General features: G+C 43.8%; 1 protein-coding gene across 1 annotated transcript in view; it reads left to right on the top strand.

Moving 5' to 3' along the window:
* Window positions 1-12,265, top strand: part of rigi (RNA sensor RIG-I) — a 56,023-nt gene that overhangs the window by 33,310 nt on the left and 10,448 nt on the right. The window contains exons 13-18 of the mRNA XM_055901221.1: window positions 445-580; window positions 898-1,046; window positions 8,565-8,664; window positions 9,659-9,832; window positions 10,972-11,120; window positions 11,754-11,900. Coding sequence (XP_055757196.1) covers window positions 445-580; window positions 898-1,046; window positions 8,565-8,664; window positions 9,659-9,832; window positions 10,972-11,120; window positions 11,754-11,900 — 855 coding nt within the window. The remainder of the gene's footprint in view (window positions 1-444; window positions 581-897; window positions 1,047-8,564; window positions 8,665-9,658; window positions 9,833-10,971; window positions 11,121-11,753; window positions 11,901-12,265) is intronic.

The raw sequence follows: 12,265 nt of genomic DNA, 5'->3' as shown, positions 1-12,265 counted from the left end.
CTCCCTCTCTCCCTCTCTCTCCATCCCTCCCTCTCTCTCCCTCTCCGTACCTCCCTCCCTCTCTCCCTCTCTCCCTCTCTCTCCATCTCTCCCTCTCTCCCCTTCTCTTTCTCTCTCCCTCTCTCCATCCCTCCCTCTCTCTCCCTCTCCGTACCTCTCTCCCTCGCCGTACCTCTCTCTCTCCCTCCCTCCATTTCTCTCTCTCTCCCTCTCTCCCTCTCTGTACCTCTCTCCCTCTCCGTACCTCTCTCCTTTTCCGTACCTCTCTCTCTCTCCCTCCCTCCCCCTCTCCCTCCCTCCCTCCCCCTCCCCCTCTCCCTCCCTCCCTCCCCCTCTCCCTCTCCCTCCCCCTCTCCCTCTCCCTCCCTCCCTCCCCCTCTCCCCCTCTCCCTCTCCCTCCCTCCCCCTCCCCCTCTCCCTCTCCCTCCCTCCATCACCCTGTAGAAGTATAATGATGCGTTGATCATCAACGAGGATGCCAGGACTAAGGACGCGTTAGAGTACCTGTCAGCTTTCATACAGCAGGTGAAGAACGCAGGTCATGACCAGACGGAGAGACAACTCACCGCTTACTTCGATGGTAGGGTCTCCGTGACAACGAGAAGGATGTTCCCGTTTCTGTTCATTCTATCTATTCTATTTCAACCTATCTTATATTATGACGCTTCTACAGTCATGTTTCAGATCCTTCACAATCAGTAAATTACATTTTCATTTCAATTAAAATTTCAACTAAAAAAAAAGACAACAAAGTGGTCGTTATGAAGCGGTAAAACTGGCCTCCTTTTTTGGCTTTGTGGGTAATTTCCCTGCCGTTTCAGTAGCCCTTCTCTCCTAATAACCCTGTTCTTCTTCTCTCACTTTGGTAAATATTGTATCCTTCTCTCTTTCCTCCAGGTCAGCAGGGTGTACTGCGGGGTTTGTCCAGCGGGGGGCAGACGGACAATCCTAAGTTAGAGATGTTACAGTACATCCTGGAGGAACAGTATCGACAGAATGATGAGACCAAGTCTGTGCTGTTCGTTAGGACGCGGGCCCTCGCAGACGTAAGGCTGTGTGTGTGTGTGTGTGTGTGTGTGTGTGTGTGTGTGTGTGTGTGTGTGTGTGTGTGTGTGTGTGTGTGTGTGTGTGTGTGTGTGTATGTGCGTGTTAATGTATGTGTGTGTATATAAATAATATGTATGTATGTATGTTTGTGTATTTATATATATATACACTGCTAAAAATAAATAAAGGGAACACTAAAATAACACATCCTAGATCTGAATGAATGAAATATTCTTATTAAATACTTTTTTCTTTACATAGTTGAATGTGCTGACAACAAAATCACACAAAACTTATCAATGGAAATCAAATGTATCAACCCATGGAGGTCTGGATTTGGAGTCACACTCAAAATTAAAGTGGAAAACCACACTACAGGCTGATCCAACTTTGATGTAATGTCCTTAAAACAAGTCAAAATGAGGCTCAGTAGTGTGGCCTCCACGTGCCTGTATGACCCCCCTACAACGCCTGGGCATGCTCCTGATGAGGTGGCGGATGGTCTCCTGAGGGATCTCCTCCCAGACCTGGACTAAAGCATCTGCCAACTCCTGGACAGTCTGCGGTGCAACGTGGCGTTGGTGGATGGAGCGAGACATGATGTCCCAGATGTGCTCAATTGGATTCAGTTCTGGGGAACGGGCAGGCCAGTCCATAGCATCAATGCCTTCCTCTTGCAGGAACTGCTGACACACTCCAGCCACATGAGGTCTAGCATTGTCTTGCATTAGGAGGAACCCAGGGCCAACCGCACCAGCATATGGTCTCACAAGGGGTCTGAGGATCTCATCTCGGTACCTAATGGCAGTCAGGCTACCTCTGGCGAGCACATGGAGGGCTGTGCGACCCCCCAAAGAAATGCCACCCCACACCATGACTGACCCACCGCCAAACCGGTCATGCTGGAGGATGTTGCAGGCAGCAGAACGTTCTCCACGGCGTCTCCAGACTCTGTCACGTCTGTCACATGTGCTCATGTGCTCAGTGTGAACCTGCTTTCATCTCTGAAGAGCACAGGGCGCCAGTGGCGAATTTGCCAATCTTGGTGTTCTCTGGCAAATGCCAAACGTCCTGCACGGTGTTGGGCTGTAAGCACAACCCCCACCTGTGGACGTCGGGCCCTCATACCACCCTCATGGAGTCTGTTTCTGACCGTTTGAGCAGACACATGCACATTTGTGACCTGCTGGAGGTCATTTTGCAGGGCTCTGGCAGTGCACCTCCTTGCACAAAGGCGGAGGTAGCGGTCCTGCTGCTGGGTTGTTGCCCTCCTCCGGCCTCCTCCATGTCTCCTGGTGTACTGACCTGTCTCCTGGTAGCGCCTCCATGCATTGGACACTACGCTGACAGACACAGCAAACCTTCTTGCCACAGCTCGCATTGATGTGCCATCCTGGATGAGCTGCACTACCTGAGCCACTTGTGTGGGTTGTAGACTCCGTCTCATGCTACCACTAGAGTGAGAGCACCGCCAGCATTCAAAAGTGACCAAAACATCAGCCAGGAAGCATAGGAACTGAGAAGTGGTCTGTGGTCACCACCTGCAGAACCACTCCTTTATTGGGGGTGTCTTGCTAATTGCCTATAATTTCCACCTTTTGTCTATTCCATTTGCACAACAGCATGTGAAATTTATTGTCAATCAGTGTTGCTTCCTAAGAGGACAGTTTGATTTCACAGAAGTGTGATTGACTTGGAGTTACATTGTGTTGTTTAAGTGTTCCCTTTATTTTTTTGAGCAGTGTATATAATATGTATATATATATATGTGTGTATGTTTGTGTATTTATTTATATATATAAATATATATATATATATGTGTATGTATTTATATATATGTAATATATGTATATATATATATGTGTGTATGTTTGTGTATTTATTTATATATATATATATATATATGTGTATGTATTTATATATATATGTAATATATGTGTATATATATATGTGTATGTATGTTTGTGTATTTATTTATATATATATATATATATATGTGTATGTATTTATATATATATGTAATATATGTGTATATATATATATATATATATGTGTATGTATGTTTGTGTATTTATTTATATATATATATGTGTATGTATTTATATATATATATATATATATATATATATATATATGTAATATATGTGTATATATATATGTGTATGTATGTTTGTGTATTTATTTATATATATATATATGTGTATGTATTTATATATATATGTAATATATGTATATATATATGTGTATGTATGTTTGTGTATTTATTTATATATATATATATATATGTGTATGTATTTATATATATATGTAATATATGTGTATATATATATGTGTATGTATGTTTGTGTATTTATTTATATATATATATGTGTGTGTATGTATTTATATATATATGTAATATATGTGTATATATATATGTGTATGTATGTTTGTGTATTTATTTATATATATATATATATATATATATATATATATATATGTGTATGTATTTATATATATGTAATATATGTATATATATATGTGTGTGTATGTTTGTGTATTTATTTATATATATATATATATGTGTATGTATTTATATATATATGTAATATATGTGTATATATATATATATGTGTATGTATGTTTGTGTATTTATTTATATATATATATATATATGTGTATGTGTTTATATATATATGTAATATATGTGTATATATTTATATATATGTGTATGTATGTTTGTGTATTTATTTATATATATATATATATGTGTATGTATTTATATATATATATTTATATGTAATATATGTGTATATATATATGTATGTTTGTGTATTTATTTATATATATATGTGTATGTATTTATATATATATGTAATATATGTATATATATGTGTATGTATGTTTGTGTATTTATTTATATATATATGTGTATGTATTTATATATATATGTAATATATGTGTATATATATATATATATATGTGTATGTATGTTTGTGTATTTATTTATATATGTAAAGGCAGTCATTGTTGTTCTCCTCCTCAAACGAGGAGGAGCATGGATAGGACCAAGATGCGGATTGAGGGAAATAAGCCATCTTTTAATGAAAACAGCAAACAAGACACTACAAAAACTACAAAACAACAAACGTGACTAACCTTCAACCGTCCATGTGTGGACACAGGAACAAACACCCACAAAACCCCAGTGAAACCCTGGCTGCCTTAGTATGACTCTCAATTAGAGACAAACGATACACACCTGTCTCTAATTGAGAATCATACCAGGCCGAACACAAAAACCAACCTAGAAATACAAAACACAGACTACCCACCCAAAACACACGCCCTGACCATAAACACATACAAAAACAACATAAAACAGGTCAGGACCGTTACAGAACCCCCCCCCTCAAGGTGCGAACGCCGGGCGCACCAGCACAAAGTCCAGGGGAGGGTCTGGGTGGGCAGTTGACCCCGGCGGTGGCTCAGGCTGAGGGCGAGGTCCCCACCCCACCATAATCAATCCCCGCTTCTTTATCCCCCTCCCAATGACCACCCTCCCACTAACACCACCTAAATGAAGGGGCAGCACCGGGACAAGGGGCAGCACCGGGACAAGGGGCAGCACCGGGACAAGGGGCAGCACCGGGACAAGGGGCAGCACCGGGACAAGGGGCAGCACCGGGACAAGGGGCAGCACCGGGACAAGGGGCAGCACCGGGACAAGGGGCAGCACCGGGACAAGGGGCAGCACCGGGACAAGGGGCAGCACCGGGACAAGGGGCGGCAGGTCCTGGCTGAGGGACTCCGGCAGGTCCTGGCTGAGGGACTCCGGCAGGTCCTGGCTGAGGGACTCCGGCAGGTCCTGGCTGAGGGACTCCGGCAGGTCCTGGCTGAGGGACTCCGGCAGGTCCTGGCTGAGGGACTCCGGAAGGTCCTGGTTTAGGGACTCCGGCAGGTCCTGGCTGGACGGCTCTGGACGGCTCTGGCAGGTCCTGGCTGGACGGCTCTGGCAGGTCCTGGCTGGACGGCTCTGGCAGGTCCTGGCTGGACGGCTCTGGCAGGTCCTGGCTGGACGGCTCTGGCAGGTCCTGGCTGGACGGCTCTGGCAGGTCCTGGCTGGACGGCTCTGGCAGGTCCTGGCTGGACGGCTCTGGCAGGTCCTGGCTGGACGGCTCTGGCAGGTCATGGCAGGACGGCTCTGGCAGGTCATGGCAGGACGGCTCTGGCTGGTCATGGCAGGACGGCTCTGGCGCTAGGCAGACGGCAGACTCTGGCCGGCTGAGACGCACTATAGGCCTGGTGCGTGGTACCAGAACTGGAGGTACCGGGATAAGGGCACGCACCTCAGGGCGAGTGCGGGGAACAGGAACTGGGCACACTGGACTCTCGTGGCGCACTATAGGCCTGGTGCGTGGTACCGGAACTGGAGGTACCGGGATAAGGGCACGCACCTCAGGGCGAGTGCGGGGAACAGGAACTGGGCACACTGGACTCTCGTGGCGCACTCTAGGCCTGGTGCGTGGTACCGGAACTGGAGGTACCGGGCTGGAGACACGCACCATAGGGAGAGTGCGTGGAAGAGGAACAGGGCTCTGGAGATGCACTGGAAGCCTGGTGCGTGGTGTAGGCACTGGTGGTACTGAGCTGGGGTGGGAAGGTGGCGCCGGATATACCGGACCGTGAAGGAGGACACGTGCTCTTGAGCACCGAGCCTCCCCAACCTTACCAGGTTGAATGGTCCCCGTAGCCCTGCCAGTGCGGCGAGGTGGAATAGCCCGCACTGGGCTAAGCAGGCGAACCGGGGACACCACCTGTAAGGCTGGTACCATGTACGCCGGCCCGAGGAGACGTACTGGAGACCAGATACGTTGGGCCGGCTTCATGGCACTCGGCTCGATGCCCAACCTAGCCCTCCCAGTGCGGCAAGGTGGAATAGCCCGCACTGGGCTAAGCACGCGTACTGGGGACACCGTGCGCTTTACCGCATAACACGGTGTCTGACCAGTACGACGCCCTCTTACTCCACGGCAAGCCCGGGGAGTTGGCTCAGGTATCCAACCCGGCTTCACCACACTCCCCTTTAGCCCCCCCCAAGAAATTTTTGGGTGAGCCTCTCGGGCTTCCAGCCTCTCCTATGTGCTGCCTCCTCATACCAGCGCTCCTGGGCTGTGGCTGCCTTCCTCTCCTCCCGAGAGCGGCGATTCTCTCCAACCCTTCCCCAGGGTCCCTTTCCGTCCATGATCTCCCAAGACCATTCCTCCTGTGTCCAGTGCCTTAGTTCCTTTTCTCTCTCCTCAATCCGCTTGGTCCTGTTATGGTGGGTGTTTCTGTAAAGGCAGTCAATGTTGTTCTCCTCCTCAAACGAGGAGGAGCATGGATAGGACCAAGATGCGGATTGAGGGAAATAAGCCATCTTTTAATGAAAACAGCAAACAAGACACTACAAAAACTACAAAACAACAAACGTGACTAACCTTCAACCGTCCATGTGTGGACACAGGAACAAACACCCACAAAACCCCAGTGAAACCCTGGCTGCCTTAGTATGACTCTCAATTAGAGACAAACGATACACACCTGTCTCTAATTGAGAATCATACCAGGCCGAACACAAAAACCAACCTAGAAATACAAAACACAGACTACCCACCCAAAACACACGCCCTGACCATAAACACATACAAAAACAACATAAAACAGGTCAGGACCGTTACAATATATATATATATGTGTGTGTATGTATTTATATATATATGTAATATATGTGTATATATATATGTGTATGTATGTTTGTGTATTTATTTATATATATATATATATGTGTATGTATTTATATATATATGTAATATATGTGTATATATATATGTGTATGTATGTTTGTGTATTTATTTATATATATATATATATGTATGTATTTATATATATATGTAATATATGTGTATATATATATGTGTATGTATATATATATATGTGTATGTATGTTTGTGTATTATATGTGTATATATATATATATGTGTATGTATATATATATGTGTATGTATGTTTGTGTATTATATGTGTATATATATATATATATGTGTATGTATTTATATATATATGTAATATATGTGTATATATATATATGTGTATGTATTTATATATATATGTAATATATGTGTATATATATATGTGTGTATGTATTTATATATATATGTAATATATGTGTATATATATATATATATGTGTATGTATATATATATATGTGTATGTATGTTTGTGTATTATATGTGTATATATATATATATGTGTATGTATTTATATATATATGTAATATATGTGTATATATATATATATGTGTATGTATTTATATATATATGTAATATATGTGTATTTATATATATGTGTATGTATTTATATATATATGTGTATATATATATATATATATGTGTATGTATTTATATATATATGTGTATATATATATATATGTGTATGTATTTATATATATATGTGTATATATATATATATGTGTATGTATTTATATATATATGTAATATATATATATATATATATATATATATGTGTATGTATTTATATATATATGTAATATATGTGTATATATATATGTGTATGTATTTATATATATATGTGTATGTATTTATATATATATGTGTATGTATTTATATATATATTTAATATATTGTGTATATATATATTTGTGTATGTATTTATATATATGTGTATGTATTTATATATATATATGTAATATATATATATATATATGTGTATGTATTTATATATATATGTAATATATATATATATATGTGTATGTATTTATATATATATGTAATATATATATATATGTGTATGTATTTATATATGTAATATATATATATATGTGTATGTATTTATATATATATGTGTATGTATTTATATATATGTGTATGTATTTATATATATATGTAATATATGTTTATATATATATGTAATATATGTTTATATATATATGTGTATGTATTTATATATATATATGTGTATGTATTTATATATATATGTGTATGTATTTATATATATATGTGTATGTATTTATATATATATGTGTATGTATTTATATATATATGTAATATATGTTTATATATATATTTGTATGTATTTATATATATATGTGTATGTATTTATATATATATGTGTATGTATTTATATATATATGTGTATGTATTTATATATATATGTGTATGTATTTATATATATATATGTGTATGTATTTATATATATATGTATGTATATTTGTGTATTTTTCTGGCATTCAGGTTGTTGTTTTTTCAATCCAGTTATTTTATGTGTGTGATGTGTGTCAGTGGAGGCTGGTGAGGGGAGGACGGCTCATTATATGGCCAGAACGGAGCCATTGGAATGGCATCAAACACCTGGAAACCATGGAAACCACGTGTTTGATGTATTTGATACCATTCCACTCCAGTCATTACCACGAGCCCGTCCTCCCGACATGAAGGTGCCACCAACCCCCTGTGGTCTGTGTGTCTCCTCGTCACTAGGCCTTGAAGAGCTGGATGGAGGAGTCTGACTCCCTGAAGTTCCTTAAACCAGGAGTACTGATTGGGAGAGGACGCAAGTCCAGCCAGCTGACCGGCTCAGGTACGTACGTGTTCCTCTCTCTTTTCCAGCTGACCGGCTCAGGTACGTACGTGTTCCTCTCTCTTTTCCAGCTGACCGGCTCAGGTACGTACGTGTTCCTCTCTCTTTTCCAGCTGACCGGCTCAGGTACGTACGTGTTCCTCTCTCTTTTCCAGCTGACCGGCTCAGGTACGTACGTGTTCCTCTCTCTTTTCCAGCTGACCGGCTCAGGTACGTACGTGTTCCTCTCTCTTTTCCAGCTGACCGGCTCAGGTACGTACGTGTTCCTCTCTCTTTTCCAGCTGACCGGCTCAGGTACGTACGTGTTCCTCTCTCTTTTCCAGCTGACTGGCTCAGGTACGTACGTGTTCCTCTCTCTTTTCCAGCTGACCGGCTCAGGTACGTACGTGTTCCTCTCTCTTTTCCAGCTGACCGGCTCAGGTACGTACGTGTTCCTCTCTCTTTTCCAGCTGACCGGCTCAGGTACGTACGTGTTCCTCTCTCTTTTCCAGCTGACTGGCTCAGGTACGTACGTGTTCCTCTCTCTTTTCCAGCTGACTGGCTCAGGTACGTACGTGTTCCTCTCTCTTTTCCAGCTGACCGGCTCAGGTACGTACGTGTTCCTCTCTCTTTTCCAGCTGACCGGCTCAGGTACGTACGTGTTCCTCTCTCTTTTCCAGCTGACTGGCTCAGGTACGTACGTGTTCCTCTCTCTTTTCCAGCTGACTGGCTCAGGTACGTACGTGTTCCTCTCTCTTTTCCAGCTGACCGGCTCAGGTACGTACGTGTTCCTCTCTCTTTTCCAGCTGACCGGCTCAGGTACGTACGTGTTCCTCTCTCTTTTCCAGCTGACCGGCTCAGGTACGTACGTGTTCCTCTCTCTTTTCCAGCTGACTGGCTCAGGTACGTACGTGTTCCTCTCTCTTTTCCAGCTGACCGTCTCAGGTGTTCCTCTCCCAGTTTGTTTTTTATTTGAATCCAATTGATTTGAATGATCTTTATTGTTCCCCTCCAGGCATGACGCTGAACTCGAAGAAAGGTGTGCTGGATTCCTTTAAGAGTGTTGACAATCAAAGCAAGATCCTGATCGCTACTTCGGTGGCCGACGAGGGCATCGATATTCCACAATGCAACCTGGTATTGATGTACGAATACGTTGGCAATGTGGTCAAGATGGTCCAAGTCAGAGGTAATCAATCGATGCATCAATCAATTACTCAGCTAGTCAGACAGTTTGCCAACCGGCGAGTCAGTCAGTCGAGTCAGTAAGCCAGCCACTCATTCATTCAGTCAGTCAGTAAATGAATCAATCAACCAGTGAGCCAGTCAGTCATTCAACCAGTCAGTCAATCAACCAGTCAGCCAGTCAATCAACCAGTCATCCAGTCAATCAACCAGTCAGCCAGTCAATCAACCAGTGAGCCAGCCAGTCATTCAATCAGCTAGTCAGCCAGTCAATCAACCTGTCAGCCAGTCAATCAACCAGTGAGTCAGTCAGTCATTCAATCAGCTAGTCAGCCAGTCAATCAACCTGTCAGCCAGTCAATCAACCAGTCAGTCAGTCAGTCATTCAACCAGTCAGCCAGTCAATCAACCAGTCATCCAGTCAATCAACCAGTCAGCCAGTCAATCAACCAGTGAGCCAGCCAGTCAGTCAATCAGCTAGTCAGCCAGTCAATGAACCAGTCAGCCAGTCAGTCACTCAACCAGTCAGCCAGTCACTCAACCAGTCAGCCAGTCAATCAACCAGTCAGCCAGTCAGTCACTCAACCAGTCAGCCAGTCAGTCAGTTAATCAGCTAGTCAGCCAGTCAATCAACCAGTCAGCCAGTCAATCAACCAGTGAGTCAGTCAGTCATTCAATCAGCTAGTCAGCCAGTCAATCAACCAGTCATCCAGTCACTCAACCAGTCATCCAGTCAGTCAATCATGTTATAATGATGTGTTCCAGGGCAGTATCCTGTTTATGTGATGTTATTTACATTTACATTTACATTTTAGTCATTTAGCAGACGCTCTTATCCAGAGCGACTTACAGTAGAGTGCATACATTTTATTACATTTTACATACTGAGACAAGGATATCCCTACCGGCCAAACCCTCCCTAACCCGGATGACGCTATGCCAATTGTGCGTCGCCCCACGGACCTCCCGGTTGCGGCCGGCTGCGACAGAGCCTGGGTGCGAACCCAGAGACTCTGGACCAATCCCGAGAGGCTTATAATGTGTGTGTGTGTGTGTGTGTGTGTGTGTGTGTGTGTGTGTGTGTGTGTGTGTGTGTGTGTGTGTGTGTGTGTGTGTGTGTGTGTGTGTGTGTGTGTGTGTCAGGTCGCGGCAGGGCCCAGGGCAGCAAGTGTATCTTGGTGTCTGATAAAAAGGACAGGATTGATAAGGAGAAACATAACATGGAGAAGGAGAAGATTGTAGAGAGTGCCATCAGAAACCTACAGGACACCCCTGCTGAGATGCTCCACAAGGTGGACACACACACACACACACACACACACACACACAGTGTCACACACACACACACGGTCACACACACACACACACACACACACACACACACACACACACACACACACACACACACACACACGGTCACACACACACACACACACACACACACACACACACACACACACACACACACACACACACACACACACACACACACACGGTCACACACACATACACACACACAGGGACGAACACGGGGACAGAAAGACACACACACAGTCAGTCAAACACACACACACACAGTCACACACACACAGTCACACACACACAGTCCATGAGATGTAGATGTTTCAAGGTGTGTGTCTGTCCTTGTGTGACTGTGTGTGTCTTTCTGTCTCCGTGTCCGTCCCTGTGTGTGTGTCTGTCTGTCTGTCTGTCTGTCTGTCTGTCTGTGTGTGTGTGTGTGTGTGTGTTCGTCCCGGTGTGTGTCTCCGTCCCTGTGTGTGTGTGTGTGTGTGTGTGTCCGTCCGTCCCGGTGTGTGTGTCCGTCCCCGTGTCCGTCCCGGTGTGTGTGTCCGTGTGTGTGTGTCCGTCCCGGTGTGTGTGTCCGTGTGTGTGACTGTGTGTGTGTCCGTCCCGGTGTGTGCCAGATGGAGGTGTTCCAGCGTGGGGACAAGGTGTGTCGTGACATGGTGAAGATGGTGCCAGAGAGACCCCGGACTGAAGGGAACTACCAGCTCCTCTGCTCCAAGTGTAAGAAACACAGCTGCTACACAGACGACATCAGAGTACTGCAGGTAGGAACCCACACACACACACACACACACACACACACACACACACACACACACACACACACACACACACACAGCTGTTACACAGACGACATCAGAGTACTGCAGGTGGGAACCTACACACACACACACACACACACACACACACACACACACACACACACACACACACACACACACACACACACACACACACACACACACACACACACACAGACGACATCAGAGTACTGCAGGTAGGAACCTACACACACACACACACACACACACACACACACACACACACACACACACACACACACACACACACACACACACACACACACACACACACACACACACACACACACACACACTGAGTGTACAAA

The sequence above is a fragment of the Salvelinus fontinalis genome, chromosome 36 (assembly GCF_029448725.1).
Source record: "Salvelinus fontinalis isolate EN_2023a chromosome 36, ASM2944872v1, whole genome shotgun sequence".
NCBI classification, from domain to species: domain Eukaryota; kingdom Metazoa; phylum Chordata; class Actinopteri; order Salmoniformes; family Salmonidae; genus Salvelinus; species Salvelinus fontinalis.
The sequence above is the reverse complement of the archived record's forward strand: the minus strand, read 5'-3'. Positions and strand labels throughout refer to the sequence as shown.